General features: G+C 41.0%; 1 protein-coding gene across 2 annotated transcripts; it reads left to right on the forward strand.

Annotated features, from left to right (window-relative positions):
- The first annotated feature begins 1,980 nt into the window (after positions 1 to 1,980).
- Positions 1,981 to 22,367, forward strand: fes (FES proto-oncogene, tyrosine kinase). Of its 2 annotated transcripts, none has more exons than XM_037096422.1 (18): positions 1,981 to 2,337; positions 3,558 to 3,731; positions 5,820 to 5,916; positions 6,032 to 6,215; positions 7,282 to 7,419; positions 7,504 to 7,623; positions 7,798 to 7,920; positions 9,076 to 9,271; positions 10,126 to 10,203; positions 11,317 to 11,439; positions 11,648 to 11,770; positions 12,132 to 12,185; positions 13,101 to 13,219; positions 13,336 to 13,430; positions 13,587 to 13,710; positions 15,442 to 15,599; positions 15,737 to 15,859; positions 16,037 to 22,367. In XM_037096422.1, exons 1-18 carry the CDS (start codon positions 2,113 to 2,115, stop codon positions 16,177 to 16,179), a joined length of 2,397 nt encoding a protein of 798 aa, XP_036952317.1. In that variant the 5' UTR covers positions 1,981 to 2,112; the 3' UTR covers positions 16,180 to 22,367. The 2 variants fall into 2 exon arrangements, with proteins under 2 accessions (XP_036952317.1, XP_036952316.1); XM_037096421.1 differs by having other exon boundaries at positions 2,113 to 2,337; positions 11,317 to 11,526.
- The last annotated feature ends 163 nt before the right edge of the window (positions 22,368 to 22,530 follow it).

Raw genomic sequence — 22,530 nt, forward strand, 5'->3', positions numbered from 1 at the left:
TAGTTATATCTGCAAAACACATTCAAAGTGTTCATTCAGCAGAAAAAGTCCCTGTGACTCGAACAGAACATTACATTAAAGATACACTATGTAGTTTTGGGGACGGGGATTTAGATCAATAGAGAACTTTTTTTTTTTTTTTTTTGCCTAAATTAACTAAATAAACAAACTTTCTTCATTTGTATGACTGAATAAACTGAATAAACAAGCTGACCTTACAGGACAACTCAATTTCATATTGTTTTACTTTGTTTATATGCTGCAGACCCTGCCACCTTTCTAGTTTCAAACAGTGTTCTCTGGATCTTATTTTCTTCTGAGAACTGCTTATTTAATCGTTTATGGAAAAAATAAATAATTCTGAGTTTGTATTATCAACTTATTAATATTGTAATTATTAAAGTACAAAGTTTGAATTTCCTTTCCAAGTCTACATGGTGCCCCTTTTAACATACTGTTCATACTGACACATCAGTGTGTAAAAAGATTTATAGTGTCATTGCTGGTTGTGGTTGAGCTAGTTTTGAATGTTTTATATACAGTTATGTTACACAGTTGAGTCCACTGGCTTCTAAGCCAAGTATAGAGTCCACACTGTTGGATTGAAAAATAAATCAGAAGAGTTGTCAGATGATTTATGGAAGAGAAATGAAGAAAAAAACTGTTCTGTTAAAGAAATAAATCTCTGCTTTTCTGTGAACATTTTGTAAAAGACTGAGATATTTTGCCTCAAACATTAAAAAAACCAACATCTGAAAGCTTTAGAGGAGAAATGGTAGAAACATGACAAGATGTCCTCAAGTACAAACTGTTTTTGATGATATAATTCAAGCACATTTGAAGCACTTGTATTATATTCGACTACTCATAAGCCAAAACGTTTGGATGCCAGTAGTGAAATCTTTACCAAAGCATTGTTAGATAAAGTAAATCACAAGTTTTTATTATGAATCTTAATGCAACATTATGAAGAAATATGCATTTTGTGTGATTTAGCGCCCCCCGCAGGCTCTGAGTGAACACCACTGTGGTTAATACAAGTCCCGGGTGTGTAACAATTTGCCAGATATAATGCAGGTGCCAACTACAAACAAAACTCATTACATCATACCAATGTTATGTGTTGAAAACTTGTATGTTGAAGTAAATATGTAGGTAATGCTGTGATCTGACCCTCTCAACGAAGTAACAGAAACAAGAGTAAAGACAACGTGTTCTCTCTGAAATGTAATGGAGTAGAAGTATAACGTTTATCAACATTATTGCTGCCACTGAACTGAAAGTACATAAAACATTCAGTCAACTTGATATTTATACGCCACTCGGCCTTGTCTGTCCTTTCTAGCCAGTGTATTACCTGACCTAGCACTCTTTTTTAAGAAACGTACCTAAACATGAAAGCAGACATTTCCTCTGCTGTGTCAAACTATTTTGAGCTGCTGATCTATGGCTGATGCAATTAAGCCAATTGGTTCACAACTGAGAGGTTACACCCAACACCAACAGAGTCATAAATACAAGCAATGGTGTGAAACTGAGCCCACACTGGGAGGAAGAGAAAAATGTCAAGCTCTTTTCATTTTATGTAAAAAAACAAAATCGGCCCTTCTCACTGACTGGTGGTCTAAACGTGATACATTCACATCCGCAGATGGCTGTCAAAAAAAAAAAAAAAAGTGACAAGTGCTCAAAATTAAATAACATCTTCTAATTGTTACCCCATGTTTTGTAGCACATTGAGATCATTAAAAAAAATGTACTTATTGAGAAATTGCACGTTACTACAATAATTTTTCTGTGATTTGTTGTTTGGAGTTATTGTTGCACAATGGTTGTTACTAAATTGAAAGCAAATTTACAATTACAAGAACAACCTTGTTCAAACTGACATGAGGAAGTACTGCCCCACAAAGGCTCTGCATTTTTTTTTCTTTTTGCTCATAGGGAAATGAAACTTGTCTGTGGCCGCAGAGATATAAGTACTCTTGGTCATCAGCAGCTGCCTCTCAGCCCACAGCTCTGTTTCTGTCCCACTCATGAGAACACAAAGGTGCTCTCAGACTTGCTGCTGAAAACAAGTTTCTTGTTGGGGAGAAGAGTTTAAATATTCAGATGGGTTTTGGGGAGGACCTGTGGTGCCCCCAGGCACACACAGCTGTCATGCGGCTGCTGGACTCAGAGCTTCACCTGATGGAGGTGATGAAGAAGTGGATGGGTCAGCGTGCGAAGAGTGACCGGGAGTTTTCGGTGCAGCTGCATCACATGGCTGCCATAGTGGAGAAACTGGACCGGCCTCAGCTCGGCGCAGGACTGGACTACATCAGCCAGCTCAACAAGGTGAAGTCTAATAGATCATCACTGCAACATGTTTGAGCACCGTTGATTGCAGTGAACGAAGGTGCACAGTGACCACAGTGTGTGACTTCAGTTTCATCTCAAATTAGTTTAAAAAATTTAGGACGAGGTTTAATATAATCACTATGTAAACGATGTATTTTGTTATTTACAGCTAACTTAAATAGATTTGTGTTCAACCAAATAGCCAAGCCTTTCAAAATGTATTATTGCCACATAAAGTGCAGATCGACTGAAATAACTGACAATATTATGCACTCGTGTGGGGTCATAATGGAAAAAGTACTTCCCTAATCAGAAGCAATGTGTATTTTTGTAGTGCTTTCATTTTCAGAGCTTTATAAACCACACACATTGAACGTCTTTGGATAAAGCACAAAATACATTGTAAACTACACTCCTCTGACTGCTGTGGAGTGATTCTGTGTGTTTGGGTGCATGACGATGGTGAAAGAAAGACAAAAAGAAAACAAAATCGGTCAAAGTTGATTTTTCTCTTTAAAATTGAGAGCTGTTTCAGATTTTTGCTGGAGGGGGTGATACCAATGCCCCCGACTTACCTTTTTCCCTGCAGTCACAGTTTAAACATGTAATTGTATGAGTATGTTCTCAAAGTTGTCAAGCCCTTAGAGAGCACATGCAGTAAACCATCACTATGGTTGTACAATCCTCTAAGTAATAAGACCACTGGGATACAATCAGTAAGATATGCATGAAGGTGAAATTCCAATATGTTTTGCCAAAGTTGTGTCATTTGCTCTGAATTGAACCTACATTTGGTTGGATTACCAAATAATTTCTCAAATTTTTGCAACAATAGACTAGCCTACATTCTTAGAATTTGGCATCCAGTCAAATGAAACATTAGGACATACACAGAATTAGGGAGTTTTGTTAGGGTCATCAAATATCTACCAATGATTACAAAGGTTGGTTGGTTAGATGGTGAAAAAGGGTTTTGTAAAAGAAAAAAAATCTAAATGGTGGACAATGGGTGTGGACAATGTGGATATGTGCATTCGTGAGGGAAATATAACAACTTGATGGCTCTGTCCATGCCAAGAACCACTGTATTTCTTTTGGCCCTTGTTCTCTCTCAAATTCAATCAAATCAGTTGAGTATTAGACAAACTGTTAACACAGAAACAAAAGTAACTGATGTCCTGGGTCTCTTAATTGACCTTCGTCCTCCTGTCTGTCAGTCGTGGGGAGTTCTGGTCTCTCAGACCGACTTTCTCAGTCAGGTGATGAAGAAGTGTTCTGAGGATCTGCTGAGCGGCCCGATCAGCAAGCTGACGCTGCTCATCAGAGACAAACAGCAGCTCCGCAAAACCTACTCAGAGCAGTGGAACCTGCTGAAGCAGGAGCTCAGCAAGGTGTGTATGCTAAAGCACACGCGCACACACACACACACACACACGCTTCCACAACTACTTGAAGGATGTTACTAGCAAGCAAAGCCGTCAGACCTTTGACTGTGGTAACACTGATGAAAATTGTTGGCATTGAACCTTGAACAGTTTTCCCCTTCTGATGTCCTTGTCCACATTTTGTCGCATAAATTGACACAGTAGGAAAACACGCTGAAACAAAATGCCAAACTAAAAGCTAACAAAAATGTCTTGCATGTATTCTTAGAGAAAGATAGTGTGCTATATGCACAACTAATTAAATTATTTACTGCTTAAACATGGATGTAACAACGATGTGTGTACCGATGTATGTGCTCTAGGTGTTATTTCCTGTCTTCCGTAGCAGTTTGATACTTTAATACTAGAAGACAAACATTGTTGTGACTAATTTCCGTTTGTTAGAGGAAGTGGTTGTTCCCCGATCACATATATGAATTTATTACAAGCTGAAAATAGGCCTACAGGAATTGATTTGACAACTAATTCACACCTATTGTTGGTAATAACCGGTCACTGCACATTAAAACTTGAGGATCTCTATATACTGCAGTTTCAGTTAATTTAATGTTACAAAATCAATGAGTAAAGAGGACGGGTCAGTAGTCAAAGTGCCCCCATGCATTCTCCACTCAACTATATTTACCTTGCGATAATACTTGTAAACTGTGAAGACCTGAGGCTTGTCTCTCACAGCTACAATAAGTTGTTAGCCTGCTAGCTTAGTGGGTTTCTTTGCGCACACAATTCTACTATGGCAAGCACTCACAAGGTTTGAGGAGCCTGTGTGAGCAAATACAGTTAGCCGGACAACATCATAATAGCATGTGACCAACATTAAGCAGCTACCTGGCATCCAGGCATAAATAACTGGCTAGTGTTAGCAGCCTGCACAAGTATATGTCTGTGTGTTATATGTGAGAATCTATATTTAATTGATTTGATGTATTTTCTTTATAAGCAAGCAGATTGATAATGAGGTGAATTGACTGATGCACTTATTTTAAAAAAGTTGTTACATTTCACTTTTGTACCTTGACTTTGGACTTTTAAGAACTGATGGGCCTATACTTAAAAAACTGCCATCCACATTTCTTTTGTGCAAGAGTTTGTTGTATATCGTCGTTACTGCCGCCTCTTCTTTCTGGATGCTTTGGGATTTTTAGATGAACTTCAACTCGCATCCATCAAATGTTCTATTTGAACTAATTGTTCTTTATGCAGAAGTTATTGCTTTAAGCAACAAAATGTGACTTCATGGAGAAAGGAATTTGATTGTTGAGTCTCATCCCCAGATCATCAAATATTGATGCTTTGGGTTGGCAGTTCGGGTTGGGCGGCAACTCAAGGCGTCAGTATTTGACAACCTGGGGATGAGACTCCACAATCAATTATGTTTCTCCAGGAAGTCACATTTTGTCACTTTTAAATTTGCTGATTTTTCTTGAGTGTATCATCTCGGTGTGACAGATGAAAGCTGCAGTAGCAGCTTTATAAATAGACAGTCGAATGAAATGAGGTTCAATAGACTGGAACGAGTGTCTACAAATGCATTTTGATGCTATCTCAAACTGGAGGCTGCTCCGCACTGTTTTTATTACCCAATTACAGTACATCAGGCAAATGATGTGTTCATTTCCAGTGATCCATATTGGTTTGCAGTTTGGCCGTTGAGCGGGCCGTTTGTTTATTTTCATTTTCTCTTTGCCGACTTTGGTTTTCTGTGCATCGCTGTGTGGTTGTCCAATAGACAGATTTGGTGTTGAGATTGCAACAGAGCAGTGTTTGAACAGATGCTATCAAGCAGACTTTTGAAATATTTACAGCAGAGCAGCATAACAAAGGTCAGATCATTTCCTCTAATGTCTTCTGTCGTGTCTCTTGTTCCCCTGCAGTCAAACATAAAAGGGCCCCTGTGCGCTTCCTGCTTTAAGTTGTGAGTGAGGCAGCTTTTAACCACACAAGTAGCGCCTCTGACTAACACTCATCCTTGCACCATATATTTCCCATATGTTTATACACTGTGTGTTTGTATGTATGTGTGCACTGCTTCAGGTGACCCAGACAGAGCTGGAGAGGCTGAAGAGCAGCTACAGACAGGCTGTGAGAGACGCGTCTCAGGCTAAGAGGAAGTACCAGGAGGCAAATAAAGGTGGGAAATCCTGATGGTACCTACTTCTCTAATCAGGATCGGTTTCAGATTGACGGCTGACTTTAAATCTCGTGTTTCTTGCCATTGTGACTTAAAGCTCCTTTTCTGTGCCCAGATAAAGGGCGCGTCAAGGTCAAAGAGCGTTACATCAAGGCTTCGATCAAACTCTACGAGCTGCATAACGAGTATGTTCTGTCTGTGCGAGCGGCTCAAGTCTACCACGAGCAGCACTACAGTCACATCCAGCCTGCCCTGCTCAGTGCTCTGCAGACTCTGCAGCAAGAGATGGTCCTCATACTGTAAGATTTACTGTTCACTGTTTCTGTTCACTGACCTCAGTTTATACACACGTTTTCCTCCTTTAGATTAAAATCCATTTCCAAACATTTCCCACAAACTGTTACAGACTGCCTGCCTGCAGATTGTCATATTCATTCTCCATCAGAGTTCTGTTAACAATATTTGGTCATGCATTTAAAGTACAAGAGGGATTTGGCCGTTTTCCCTTGCTTGTGCATTCAAGAAAATGTAAATACCCAACACCAAATGTCAAAATAATGCTTTCATTTTCATTTCAGTTATGTAGATGAAAATTGGAAGATAATCTGAATTTGGTAGTTTCATTAGAGGAGCAATTTGTAACAATTGGCCAGAATTTTGTTTTGAAACATTCAAAAAATGAACATTATCAACAGAGAGAGGAGAAACAAAGTCAGAGTCATCCATGCACTGTGATGCAGAGATGTCTCCTGAAGTTAGCATGCTAACAGGCTAGCACTCACCCTGTCCCTTAATACCACTTTGGACCACAAGAGGTGAGAGTTTGATAGACCCTCTAGTTTCAGCTGAGAGATGTACAAGCCGCAGGTTATCTCTTTAGACTAACTGTCTTCTAATTATTGACCATAACCTCAGACTTACTACTTATTTATAGTGAGTAACAAAGTTGTTTTGATGAATCAGTATGGGCCTTATATGGTGGTCGTACCATTAGAATGGTCATTCTCACGTAATAATTATTAATGAATATGGTGTGTTCTAACATAACACAAAACGGCAAGTGTTTATAGTTACTAAATAACTCTAAGTGAAATCTTTGCAACCCAGAAAATGTGTCCCACATTCACAGCTGAGGTCTGCTCATAACTAATTCACCACTACAACCATTGTGGGTTAATACATGTCAACCTACTAGTGAATTAGTTATGAGTTAGACAGAATGAGTTATTTGGTGAAATACTTAGGTTGTGTTTTGGAAAAGAGTGTAAAATCTTCTTTCTTTGTGGTTTGAATCAGGCTAAAACTGAACACTGAACACGCATTTTTATGTCATTGTACTTTGCCCCTCCCTGACTGCTGAACCAGTAAGGAGGTCCTGCAGGAGTATTTCGACATCTCCACTCTCCTCCATCACGAGGTGGTGCGGATCCACAGGGAGATATCGTCTGCTGTGACGGCCATCGATCCTCAAAGCGAGTATGAGAGCTTCATCCACCAGAACAGGTAGGCAGTGCGAAAAACTTCCCCCAGGATGACAACAGTGCAATCAAGCTGCAGAGCGCTGACAGTGTCTGTTTGTGTTTGAAGGTCTGTCGGGGAGATTCCTGCTTGTGCAGAGTTTGATTGCAGCCTTCTGGAGGACACCGAGCGACTGAATCCCAGAGAGATTGAACTAAACGACCTCACACTTGAGACAATACAGCACAAGTGAGAACAAACAACGCAATCTCAACCCAGATGACTAAACTCCAATTTCCTTCTCTTAATGTTTGAAGTACCTCTTCCTTATTCTTTCTGTTCTTTTTACGCCCTATTTCCTCTGACTGTTTTGCATCAGTTGCTTCCTCTCCTCACATTATTTCCTCTGTCTTCTTCTCCCAGACTGACTGCGGTGGAGGAGGAGCTGCTGGATCTGGCTCGAACTCTGGGCTCCCAGCAGACCTCGGTGGAGCAGCTGGAGCTGGAGCTGGAGGCAGAGCAGGAAGGTGTGAAGAAGGGCCAGAGGTGAGCCGAACCACGGACTGGAATCAGTGATGCTCTGATGTTACATTCAAAGGTTAAAGAGGAGGTTTCACAATTTAAGCACAAAGCGTTGAGTAGGTGTGAAGTCCAATTACTGCAGTTTGCCTCTGCGGTCAGTCCTTCCCATCAGGAGAGTTCAATGTGCTCTTGGCTGGGCAGCAGCTAATAACCCCTGTGGTCTCAGGAGGCTGTAACTGCCTTATAAATTATAATACAGCAATATGGTAAGAGTTATGGAGCTTGATTCCCTCATTTGTCTCGGTTGATGAGGCTGTCTGAAGGTGTTAGAGGTTTACAGTCCTGTGGGAGTGATGGAGTCATTAGCATCTCCTGGAGAACAAAAGGGAAACAATGTGTTTATTTGCAAAAATGTGATGCCTTTTAGGAACAGCTGGAGGGCACATATGGTGCTGGTGGTGCTAGAGAGGTGAGTGGAGGTGATTCTGCCCTTTGGTTTGTATTTTGAAGAAGCATTTTGTAAATTTACAGTGACGTGTCGTATGACGATGACTTCACGTGAACTCCTGTAAGACCACGTCTGCTCGCTTCTTCCTTCTCACGTCACTTTGAATTTAGGTCACTGGTTTTCCTTGATAAAGTTTTAACATTATTTTTTTTTTAACAGAAATAGAGAACTTTTCCCTGTGGTGTTACTGCTGTCGCTAAGTGTGTGTTAACAACATTGCTACCGTGTTTAAAGGGTTGTTTGTGAGCAATCGCATGTTAGTCTACATGACTGACTCTTCTTTACAGTCGAGGCTTGCCAGGAAACCTTGGATCAAAGCATGCAAGCTCTCTAAGAGGTTAATCCAGCCATGCACTTACTTCCCTCTTCTGTTGAAGTGTGTGTTTATTAACCGTAAGGATCTGGCAAGACTCCTGGGATGTTACTGGTCTTAAATCCAGTACGAAGGCTGACTAAGCAGCCGCTAGCGAAGCCCTCTTATTGATTTGCATTAGTCAATCGGAAGCATCTGCAAAGCGATGCACACAGACAGCCTTTTTATTGACGTCTGCGCGGTCCTTTACTGTCTATTTGTGTCACCTGTGTTGTTTTATTGACTTTTTCAACCCTTGTATTACTCACACTGAAAAAGTCCAACTCAAATATGATTTTCCTTCCCTGACTGTGTGCAGGGTCTACCAGTTCAGTAAGAGACATGCGATGGAGGAGTGCCGGCAGCAGGTTGCCCTGTCTCTGGGCTTGAGAGCCAAGCTGGAGGTGCAGCGGCTTCTTCTGAAGGAGAAACTGGACAAGCTGGGCTCCAGAGAGCCTCCGTCAGCCCTGAAGCTGGAACAAGACAGCGTCTCACTTTCATCCAACACAAGCATTGTATGTTATCTCTGGCAGAGTCTTTCCTTCCTTTGTCCTTTTTTTAGCTCTTATAATTATTAGTTCTGTCTGTCAGCCAGGGTTAAAAAAGTGTTTTGCATACTGACTCAGAAAACAAAGCCAAGCTAAGAGGAAGAAAATAAATGATGTTGGATGTCATGGAAAATGATATCAAAATGGATCATGGTATGAAGGAGAAGTTGTTGCATCCATTTTTAGTAAAATTGAGTTTATTTCCTGCTCTTCATCTTTGGTCTTGTGGACTGTGCCAGGCCATTCAAAGTGAAGTCAGTGCTGTTCATAAACAGGCTATATTTTACCAAAGCAACAATAATTTAAAAATATGTATATGTTTTAGTTTGATTATCATTTCTTATTTAAGATGAACAGGGTTCTTGCTGACCTCCAGGGGCCACCCTAGTAGATGGGAATCAGAGAGCTCTGATTTTTTCACCCCCTTATTAGCGGCCATGGCTGTAGATTCTTGTTTGTTTTTGTCAAGTTGAGTTCAAAGACACTGATACTCAAAAATTAATCGTATCCAACTTATATGACCATATGACCAAACACGGCAGTTATACCTGTAACACACCAACTACCCATAATCATACCCTGCTTTATTTACCACAGAACAACTCTTTGTATTTGGTCCCACTCATTAAACATAGTATCAAATAATTTGGTAAGTCTTGCATATCCTTTCAAGTGTTTTTATAGAATTTTAAACTTTCATTTTGATAGCAGCTGTCTGGAGATTAACGAGGTGAGGGAAGAAGGGACACTTTATGCCAGATGTAGCCAGTTCTTATCCATCTTTATTGACTAACGGGATTTGCTCTGGATCGTTCTTTCAGGACCACGGTCAGCCCTCTCCCAAACTCCTCATGGATGGAATCAAAAATCTGACCAGCCTATTTAAACCCAGATGTGAGGTGGGTGAAACTCTGAATCTCAATTAAGTCCTGATTATTACACCCAGACTGGCATCACAGTGAACACACCGCACAATATCTATTTGTCAGTATGTTGCCGGAGGACGTTTTGAAAGGAAGGACGCTTGTTCCAGTTGAAGGACGCTTCCCTTTCTGCACTCTCCCACCACCTGCCTTTAACTTGAACCGCAGTGCCTGTTTTTGTGCGCTCACACCTCTCACCGCACAACAAACAATTCATCATATCGTGAAGGAAGTGGCAGAGTTCTCTCAGGAACATGATCTTTTTTGTGGGTGTTGTGCTCCTGAAGGCATCATTGGACTTATTGAGGTCAGCCTTGTCGGTCATGTCAGTTGTGTCTGACCTGAAACTAAGTTTACTTCTTCAGCAGGCAGTTTACATTTCACTGTTTTATCATTGCTGACAGACAGACAGACAGACAGACAGACAGACAGACAGACAGACAGACAGACAGACACACACACACACACACACACACACACACACACACACACACACACACACACACACACAGCCAGCCAGGATCCATCCGGCCGTACTGCACATAAACTCTCAACAGGAAAAAAAGGCCTGGTGCAGTCAGTCTTTTAAAGATAAGTTCAACCCAAAGTGAAAATTCAATCATTATCTCATCACTCCCAGGCTGATGGAAAGTCTGGTGATGCTCTGTAATCCACAAAACATTTTTGGAGCTTCACAGCAAAACAGCATCCTCATAAACAACTGAAATAACTGGGTTCTTATTTCAAAACATTAAAAAAAAGATAATGTACTTATCCTTTAAATCTGTTAGAGGGGCTAAAACAACTGTGTTAAAACAACTGTATTAGAATTGACTGCATGCACGGTAACAAATTTTCTTGAGGGAATTAGATTTTCCTATATATAACACGCTGGACTTGCCTACATTATGTGCTGCTTCTCTTTTATGTGTGAACCACTTCTCACTAACTCCTCGGAGGCATGGAAGGTGTTTCAGATAGGCTTTAAAATGTAACAGACTCCTCTTTGAAGAATATTCACATAATCTCTGCAGAATCAGTTTAAAATCCATCCCCTGCCTCTGTGCTTTTCTCTCTTCCTGCCTCCAGGTGCTTCCGGTCCTCACCCCTGTGCAGGATCCGGATCGTCCTCTGGGGCAGCAGGACTGGTACCACGGAGCCATTCCCAGACTCGAGGTCCAGCAGCTGCTGAAGAATGATGGAGACTTCTTGGTGAGGAAGAGTCAGGAGAAGCAGGGTTATGTGCTCTCCGTGCAGTGGGATGGAGCCAACAAGCACTTCCTCATTCAGAACACGGATGTGCGTAAATCTGCTCATTGGAACGAACGCAATTTTTTCATCATGTCGTCAAGCCATTTCTCCATCCTGCATGCATGCACATCACTCACCGCTGCAAATGCTTTACCATGTGTGTCAGTAGAATATGTATCGTCTGGATGGAGAGAGCTTCCACAGCATCCCTCAGCTGATCCATCATCTACTATCAACAAGACAACACATCACCAAGAGGTCTGACATAGTGCTGAAGAAGCCAGTGCTGAAGGTATTGCTGCAACACACGCACACACACACATGCACGCACGCACACACACACACACACACACACACACACACACACACACACACACACACACACACACACACACACACGACTCTAAAAATGCGCACTCACTCACTCTTCTTTTTTTTCTGTGTGTAAGTTATGCTTTCTCACAGTAGTCCAGAGATTAAATAGACTATTTTAACAGACTTACTGCTGTTGAAGTGTTTGATAGTCAAGACACATGAACACATATGCAAATCTGAAATTGCTCTTGACCTGCCTATTTTCTCTCCCTTGCTGGTCTCACATTTTAAAACAGCATTCATTTGTGTTTCTTATCATTTATTTTCAACCCCATTAGGACAAGTGGGTCCTTGAACATGACGATATAATCTTGGGACACCTCATTGGACGGGTGGGTGAACTTAACATCTGTTGACAGAAATGGAGAAGTGAAGAGAACATTTATTTAAAGTATTTTTTCATTCATTGCTTTTTATTAAGCTTTTAATGAGGCATTTGATGTTTTTTTCATTTTTTGCCTGTCCAGTATTTGTGCTCTTGCGTATGTAAAAGATCTTAAAAGTTAAAAAGGTTGGTCAGCACCAACAGAGGCTCCCCTCTCCCACAGAAAACACTGCTCCACAAACGCCTCGTCAGTTAGCTCACTTTTAATTCAGTGACTTTGTGACATCACACTATGTCACCATGTCACACATTTGCATAATTTATGCCTAGTGGCTAGTTTGGAACATACCAGTTGATTTTAGCATGTGTGAGCTGACCAGTCATAGCAGACTGGGCATTCAGGAGGAGGGATTTAAAGAGATTTACCGATTCACAGACTACCGACTACCTGACAGCTCTGGAGACCTTATTGACATATTTTCAGGTCTGTCCGAACATACCCACACAGACGCTGAAAGTGTTACTTCTCATTATTAGGGTTTCAAACTTCTAAGAAAACAATAAGAAAAGAAGAAATAAAGCTTAAATTACCTCAGAAGGGGATCTCTGTGAGCAGGAAACACGAGTAACCATTATGGCTTGAATGTCAGCATGTGAATGTTGTATTAAAATTGACTTAACAATTAGGTACCTATTGTTCAAATGTAACTTCCCTTACATTTTAATCATAAAGCTAGTTGACAGACCCTTTTAAAGTCTGCTTAAAGGTACTACAAGGAACTTTAAACTGCATGCATTCTGATATATTTCCATTCAAAAAAGTGGTTACAATTAATGTACAAGCTTATTTCCCCTTATAGTTCATAAAGGATAATTGTTACAGTAAACGTAACTGTATCATGTTGGTGTTCGCACTGCACAGGGTAACTTTGGAGAAGTGTACAGTGGCCATCTACGCTCTGATAACACTCCTGTGGCGGTGAAATCCTGTAAAGAGAACTTGGCCCCAGAGCACAAGAGTAAATTCTTGATGGAAGCTAGGTGAGTACACACACGAACGCACGCACGCACGCACGCACGCACGCACGCACGCACGCACGCACACACACACACACACACACGCGCATACACACACTCCTCTCCTGTGCTGTGTCCAGGATCTTGAAGCAGTACGACCATCCAAACGTTGTGAGGCTGATCGGCGTGTGCACTCAGAAACAGCCCATCTACATCATCATGGAGCTTATTCCAGGTAAATATGACCTTGTTGGACCTGTTTATCTCTCAGCTTGTTTACCCGACAGCTTCACGCATTATTGTACCATTATTGCTTCCCAACTTTGATCCTCCATCATCACTCTGTCTACTGTGTGTCTGTGTGTGTGTTTGTGTCTGTACATTTCATAAGGTGGTGATTTTCTAACCTACTTGCGGAATGAAAGTCACAGTCTGACGCCTAAGATGTTGGTCAAAATGACAGAAAATGTAGCGTCTGGCATGGAGTACCTGGAGAGTAAGAAGTGTATCCACAGGTTAGTCAATCAATCAATAAACATGTGTAAACCCTTATAAAGCGAGGCTGCTAGATATGTTTTTCTCAATCCATCATGCCAGGCTTCAAGCTTAGTGCCGGTATTGAACCAGTCAGCGTCCTCTGAGGACCTACTGACAGCTGCGGCCGTGGTTTAGGTGTGATGTTTGACAATAACAATGGAAGCTCCTCAGGAAGTCGGCATAGATGCTGCTTTAGCAACTACAAAGTATATTTTCACTGAATCGTTCATCCGATTTTGGCAAGAATTTGATTTACCAACTGGCTCAGCTGCTGGCCACTACTGTTGATCTGATGGATGGTGGTACACAGATGGTTCGCCCAGTCGGACAGTTTCCAGCAGCTACATCATCTCAAATATTTTATTTTCATCTCAAAAAAATTCCACTAAAGAGAAATGGTTTGCAAACTATAATGAAACAGGAGTCAATGGTTGAAATAGCTAGTTAGCTGTTCGGGGCTAATATTAATTTTCCCAACAACCAGTTTGCTCAAACATCTTTTTATTTCTATTTTGAATTAAACGGTGTCCGATGATGCCAGAAGGAAGAACACAGAACAAGACAAGTAGGACTGACCAGTAAACAGTTAGCTCATGAGCTTTATGAGTTCACCACCAGCCTGGCCAGAAGTCACCAGTAATGAGCCGCTGGTGATGAAGCATGAATGATGCATGTGATGCAAATCAGCTAATGCACGAGCCATTTTACTGCTCTGCAAGTAACACTTCTCTCAATATTAAGAATTTATTTCTAGCCTCAGGATCATTGTATTTTTTTCACACTGTTTTACAACAAGTGAATGCTTAATTGTTAAAAAAAAGAAAAATAGTAGAACACTGGAAGATATCAAAGACATAACAAAATGCCAAATATCATCTTTAGATCAGAGAGCACATTACATCCAACTGTGAGGAGGGTCTAAGGCCACCATGAATTTAACGCACAGGAACATTTAAAACACAGCAGCACTGTGGGTTAGACAAAAATTAATGAGTTGAATATTAAAACATGTTAATTTCAAAGTATGATGTAGTTTCTACAAGAGTAGCACAAGCTGCAGGCAAATGGATCTCAAAGCATTTTACAGTACATAATAAAAAAAAAACATAATTTACTTCCCTAACCGTCACTTCACCCAAACTTAACTGCACTTACCTCACAGCACTTCCCCGTAATGTTAATGTCACAACAAAATGAGAAAAGATTCCTTCAATAAGTCATCTATTCGTTTAGAGGAAGCTGGAAATGACCTCACGTCAGCCAGCAGAGCAGTGGGCTTGCCACATATCGCTATATGACAAAACCCAACAGTCACTTGTTTGTGAAAATACTGTGCATGATGGAATTCTGTTCAGTATTCTCAGTGTTTTTCGGGCATCTGCTGTCGAGTGGGGGTGATGGCGGTGCTATGGGTGATGCCTGATCGGAGGTTGTGGGTGCTCTGGCGATGACATGACTTTGTGACACCCGGCTCATTACAGCAGTGCAGTTGGATTTGCCTGGTGGGGACGGATCAGAGCGGGCTGCTCAGCCTGTTACCCTGCATGTCAAACTGCCTCACATGCAACATCAGAGACATGACAAGAACGCCTGTTTTCGCTCTCCGTTTAATCCTGTCTGTTTCTGCCTCTTTTACATCCATTTTTCATCAGCCTCTGCATACGTCCCTTTTACATCTCTCCCTCTGTCTTGTCTTTTTTTTTTCAAAGGGACCTGGCTGCGAGAAACTGTCTGGTTGCAGAGCATAACGTGGTGAAGATCAGTGACTTCGGGATGTCCCGTCAGCAAGATGATGGCGTGTACTCTACAGAGGGAGGACTCAGACAGATCCCTGTCAAGTGGACAGCTCCTGAAGCCCTGAACTATGGTATGTCACAACTTCCTCTGTCCCACAGTCACAGCCAGAACCATTTTTGCTCTTTCTCTCTGCCAACAGTCACTTAAAAACTGACAAAGCCAAGTCCCTGTGCCCTTGTCAATGCTGCCCCCTGGTGGTGATTTCAGGTCGCTATACCACACAGAGTGATGTGTGGAGCTTTGGCGTTTTACTGTGGGAGACCTTCTCCATGGGAATGACGCCGTACACAAGCATGACAAACCAACAGACACGAGATGAGGTGGAGAAAGGTAAAGACTCATATCAGACCCTCGGACACAAGTCGTGAATGTGTTTGAGTGCAGATTTTTGAGAAAAATGTTGCCCATTGATTCTGACGCTAAAGCCTTTTTTTGAATTTTAGATGTTTCAAAAAATATGCCAAGCATGTCTCAGTACTTACTTTGAATGTCTGTGATGTGTTTCAGGATACCGTATGCCTGCTCCACACTGCTGCCCAGTGGAAATCTCCAGGATTATGAGCAACTGCTGGCAGTACGAACCCCAAAACAGACCTTCTTTCAAGAAACTCCGGGCTGAGCTCAGTGCCATATACAATAAAACTGTATAATCCAAGTTTGTGGATTGGACATGAACTGTAGACTAAATGTTTTTTTTTCTGTACTTTTGAGTGTAATTTTTCATTGTTTTTTTTTTCCTGAAACAGATCTCCAGGAGACAGACAAATTGAAAACCAAATGAAGAAAATAGGATGTCTCTTGTTTTCGAGACAAACTCGGAAAGGGAACGAGTTTTGCGGACTTGTCAGGGGACCACAGGATGGCAGTATTCTTGTTTGTTCTCTTCCTGCCCTGTTTGTCTGCTTTTCAGTGCTCTCCCTTCTAAAATGAGATGGTTATCTTCAACACATCTGTCTCCTGTGAGATGGAATTTTTCTATGACACTGTAAACACAACATTCTGTACTGTGTGCTATTACCATAAGTGTTGCAATGTATCACCCGTGTCTGTGTTGAGATGTGTTAAACTGATACATCCTCCATAAGAGTGCAGAGGCAGCACACACATGCCAGCAAAGTCTTGTGGGGTGTTTGTGTTTCTTTTATTTCCTGTTTTTTAGGATCCTACAGCAGTATTGCTATTTTTGATCAAAGACAGGCCTATTGGCCTTTTGGCCCTGTCTTTTGCACAGGATGTGTGTAAAGCAGGTATAATGTACATTTGGTGATTGAACTATATTATTTATAATGATTTATGATGAGGACTCTTCACTTCCCTTCAGCTCTTTAGAGTTACAGAATGTTTTAGCTCATTGTTGTGGTTTTATGGCTTGCAGGGGTGGAAGAAACTAATTACAGCTACCCAGATAGCAGTGTTTAAGTCATTTTTTGGGTACTTGTACTCTCACTAGCATTTTCTGTCCGTCTTTTTACTTGTGCTTAAAGGGAACTCCACCAATGTTACACATGAAAGTGTGTTCACAGGTTGTGGGGAGTACTGCTGCACTGTACTGGGTGAAAAAAGTAGTATAAAGTATTTGGCTCCAGAGGAAGCGGCATGTACTCTGAGCATTTGCCTCCCTGTGAGGTCACTCAGTCAAGTTGAATCATGGGTGATGTAGGCACTAGGTTTTCAAAAGTAGTCAACTGGTCTTCATCGCACTTTAATAAGAGTCTGTGTCCACATAACGTTATTTTGGGTGCTTGTTAGTTTTGATTGACTGACTAGTTAATTGATCAGTGTTCCATGGTAACAGAGGGCTGACCACACAGCTATTAGCAAGATCACAATGCAACACTTACAGTACAGAACGAGCCTCTCCTCCATTTTCTTGGTTACCAGGGTGATGGGTGATGAGTCAAGGCCGATCTAATATATGATTAGTTACCTGTAAGAGAGCAACGGTTGTGCCACCACCGCCTTACCGCACCAGTTAATATCTATACCTTTCATCTGCATCTCTGTTGCCAATAAGGCTATCGATCACGAACAGCTGGATGAAGCTGACATACAGACGAATTAACACAAGAATCGGGAGCAGGATCAGGATTGTAGAGGAGAATAGTGAGCGGGAGCTGGGAGTCAACTCAGACTAAAGATTTAGAGAAACATAAAAAATACATCAAACATCAGCGGTTAAACTAATACTTTGAGTAGCATTAGAGAAGAATACTTTGTGCTTTAAGTATGATTAAGTATTATTTTAACGCCAGTAGTTTAACTTGCAATTGAGTAATATTTCAGTAATGTAACTGTACTCATACTTGAGTACAGATTTTCACTCTTTTTTCCACCGCTGATGACATAATCAATCCCATAATCCAACAGTCCAACAATATCTAAATCAGTATCTCTTGTAAAGCAGTCATTACTGCTGAACCCACATTTTAGATCACCAGACACAGGATCCACATCAAATTGTACTCAGTCATAGATACTCGCCACAGGAATTAACAGAAATTATGAAAAGTGCCCATATCTTGCAATTTTGAAGGAAGAGAGAAAAAAATCCTAGATCTGCACCAAAACCTAATGGGGCTCCAATCATTTGAACCACCCAACCTGTAACATGTAAGTTATTTCAGTTGAGTACATTAAAGTTGAACATTTTGATAAAGACTGGGGATTTTCTGAAATGACACAAAGATCTATGTGTGTTTCTGTGATTTAAATGACACATGCGGTATATTCTTTGACAGATGATTATAGATTATAGTTATTATACTTCATCTTGTGCCTCAATTCTCCAGCAGTGGAGGCTGTGTGTGTGTGTTCACAGAGTCTTAAACAGTGTTCTTGTTTTGATTTGTACAACATATTTCTCACACAATAGACCGTTCACAGCACACACACAGGCTGGTGGAGCCAGCTTGTGTAAATTATAGTGACGTGGCAAACATGGTGATGATATTTTTATGTGACCTACATACCTGTAATTACTTCGTCCCTGAACTAAAAACAATTTGCTTTAAACATACATTTTTTCATCTAGGAGCTGCATAACTCTGGGGAAGTCAGAAGCGGAGACATCTGTGGAGAGTAATGTTGACCGCTGCTGTATCACTAATAATGTTTGCATGTAATCATCCTGACTGTGCGCAAACAAACAAGTAAAATGCTAAAGGTTGAATAGCTTTTAGGGAATGGGAATCACGGATGATTTATTTTCTGTCAGTTGTTCAAGTGATGAAGTTGATCAAGTGTGCAAAAAAGACAAATGCCCTCATAATGCAAGGTCTCAGCTGCATCAAAGGACATTACATACATTACATTCAAAAGTGTTAACTGTAGCATTAAGGTTAGCTAATGTTAGGTTAACTGAAAGCAAATGAAACTCAGATTAACATGCATTCATTAATTCATCTAGCATAATGCAACACACATTATTAGCATACCTTTAAGTCTTACATCTGACAGCCTATTGTTACAAGTCAACAAGGATGCTAAACAGCAGCGAGCAATTCGAGTCACCCCGGATGTTTTTTTTTTTACAGACAACTGGAGACACTTCCTGCTGTTCCTGTGATGATCAAAAGCTGCTAGTTCTCACTGGAAGATGGACAATCTCCAACCGTGACTGTGATCACAAAGCTTATTCAAGTCAAACCATGAATTTGTCCCACCAAGTGGTAGAAAAGTCACCCTAAACAAACATAAAGTTACAACATTAAGAAACATTTGGCTCGAACCTGTCTGGGTTTTTGCAGGAACACACTTCGCCAAAATGGACTGTATCCTGGCGATCGGGTTGCATTTGCAACATTTTGTGTTTTAAATCTTTGTCAGTGTGTTGTGTCATGTGTTGGCTCAGTAGCTCTTTTTGACACATAACCAGCCAGTGGATGGCTGATGTTACCCTTGCAGGTTAGCTAGCGTTACAGTTGTGCCGAGATCCTGACAAACTTTCTTTCTGTGTGGCCTCTAACAGCTGAAGGTGCTCTGATACGACTCCAGGGCGGCATGCAGCGGGTTGAGAGGCATTGTCTATTATACTGTCTTTGACAAAATACTGGCAGCTCTGACCTTCCTTGTACAAAGCATCAGTGTATCTAGTCCAGTCCAATTTATTGTCAATGTGAACGCCTAGATGCCTGCACTCTCCCACAATGTCCGGTTCCCTTGATGCTGACTGGGTCCAGATGGGTCCTTTGCTTCAGAAAGTCCAGCACCAACTCCTTAGTCTCCACTTCTGGGGGTGGCAGGACTGTGAGCAGTATCTGAAGTTTGAGGTGTGGCGTGTGAACAGGAAGGGTGATAGGTCTGTTTCCTGAGCTGTACCCGTTCTTGCTTAGCAGCTCATTAGGTGTTAAATGCACTGGAAAAGTTAAAAACAAAAAACAAACAAAACAAAACAAAAAAACATGACTCTCACAGTGCTGCCTGCCTCTTCCAGCTCTGTGCAGCAGGAAGACGATGGTGTCCTCCACTCCATATTGGAAGGGTTCAGCTGTTGTAATAGTTCAGCTGAATACAGGCTGCCATATTTTACAGGTGTGAGCCAGAGTATGCTCAGTAGCGATCAGGCAGCAGAGACAAGGTAGTGAGCTCTCATTCATACACCCACCAGAATTAGTGGGCTCAGCTGTCAACATGACTTCTCATAATATCAAAACATCATAAAAATATCATAAAGGTGAATCCTGAACATTAAATCAGTGTGATAAGCGCTACCTCATCTTTGGTTATGATTTTACATCTCCTTCAGTTCTGTATGTCCCATCTGCTATTGGAAGGACGCAGGGTTTATGACAGTGTACAGATCATGGTGGCGATGGAGTTGTTTTCACTTTAGGTTCCAGGAGGCTGTCATGTTGCCAACTCACATTCAGCGACCAGGATTTCTGTCCCACTCTGTCCCACTGAATGTTGAGTGGAAAGTTTTGTTTTTTGGTGATCTACAGAGCAATAGAGGGTATTTACCTGTTTGCCTATTGTTAAGATATTTCAATCTGGACAAAGATCTTTGCTTTGTCTTAACAGTTGTGTGGAAGCACAATGTTTTTACATAGATCAGTCTGGTACAGCGTGGTCGTAGTCTGAGGTGCACAGTGGATACAGACTTGTTGAGCTTTTCACCTGGCGGATGGACATTGGTCAGAAATACTATTACAACAAAATGAATGTTGGACAGGAATACGGCTGGACTAAAGATAACACATGAAATGCTTTAAAGTCTTATTTGGTTATTCAACAAAAACATTGTTTCCTCTTATTTTTCCAGGCTGCGACAAAAAAAGAAAAATAAAAGCATCAAATCGTCTGCACCTCACCTGTGCTATTGTTGAGACAAGGCGTGTGACATTGCTCAGTGACACTGACATGGCTAATCATGACAGCAGAGTGGGTGTGTAATGTCATGGAGAGGTTACATTGAATTGATACACATCTCTGTGCATACCCTGCTGCAGACTTTGTTTCCTGACTCTCACTCTCCTTTGCTTGGCGCTATAGTGTACCCTCAGGATTTATAGTAATTGTTCTTGAAATGATGTGTGTTTTCTCTCCCTTGAGCCTTATTTAAAATGGATTAGGATAATCCTTTTCATATGTCAGTGAAACCGCATTGTTACCTGCCGCAGGATTAAATGCTTGCAACAATTTGAAGAATGCAAAAGAGTTACTGAGCTTTAAAACAGTGTTGCTCAATTTCTGTTTAAAGTTTACTCATGTTGTACATGCTAAGTATGGACTCAGCTTCTTTTTCGAAGATGAGAAAGACCTGAAGCTTAGAAGGTGTGGTGCCTGTCGATTGTTTGCTGAGGATTGATGGTCATGCGTGATTCATTTTTTGTAGCTTCTTGATGGTTCATCTGTATTGTAATTGAAACCACCTCACCGGTTGAGCACGTTTTGTAGCTTTGTCACCTGAGCGTCCCATGATGTCAAGGCTGCTTGTCTCCGTGGTTACAAAACATCTGACACATTGCATGAACAGCAAATAGTTCTCCTCACGTAAAAAAAAAACCCATTGGTTTGACAGCTTGACTAATTTACCAAGGGCTGCACGGTGTTGCCACCTCTCTTTGTAATTTTCTGTTTTTAAAAATAAACTTACTCACCTATTGGCCTTTCCATAGAACATGGGTTGAATTTCAACCACATATGTCGTACATTTACATTTACATTTACATTTACATTTACATTTGGAGCATTTAGCGGGAGCTTTTGTCCAAAGCGAGTTACAATAAGTACACAAGAGAGAAACCACGACATATCACCATCGATCGAGTAAAAAGAAATATAGAAACAATTGTCAAGTCCTCATCTGAGGATCGTAACTGCTATTTATCAAAGATACTTAAAGTGCATAGGTGCGCAACTGCAATGGTTGCAATGATTGAGGTGCTAACAATACAAACAATCATACAAATACGCTTTTTTTGGCAGGGGAGCGGGTCATCTGACATACCACAAGTTTATGACCCCGTTGAGCTTGAGTCACATGAACTCACAGAACCTCCTCAATCTACAAGGATTCAAGACTCAACATTCAAAAAAACTTAATTGTCCAGTAAGGCAGACAGTGATAGAAAAATGTGTCTTTCGCTGTTGCATGATTCATAAAATAAACAGCACAACAAGTTTCCTTGAGGGAAGTCTGGCATTTCTGCTGCCTTCTCAAAAACTTTGCAACCCACAGCCAAACGATTTAGATGGATACATTGCACTACAGGTAAAATGTATATATTTTTTATTTAGGGGTGAACTGTCCCTAATTCGTCTGCTGTCCAACCGCTCAGCCACACTTTACTTAACAACAAGTCTCCCTCTGCCCCTCATCCTGCCCAGAGTTTTTGGCCCTGCCTGTGTCTCATTCAATGCATTGTATTCAAAAATATACAAATCATAATTAAATGAATTTGTAACATTGTTTCAATAGTGCTTTCATTTTTCTGACATAAAGCAGCGTCTTTACAAATCTTAGTCAGGCATTTTCAAATTAATCAGAAAGGTTAAGCATT

Source organism: Acanthopagrus latus, chromosome 4 (assembly GCF_904848185.1).
Source record: "Acanthopagrus latus isolate v.2019 chromosome 4, fAcaLat1.1, whole genome shotgun sequence".
Lineage (NCBI taxonomy): Eukaryota > Metazoa > Chordata > Actinopteri > Spariformes > Sparidae > Acanthopagrus > Acanthopagrus latus.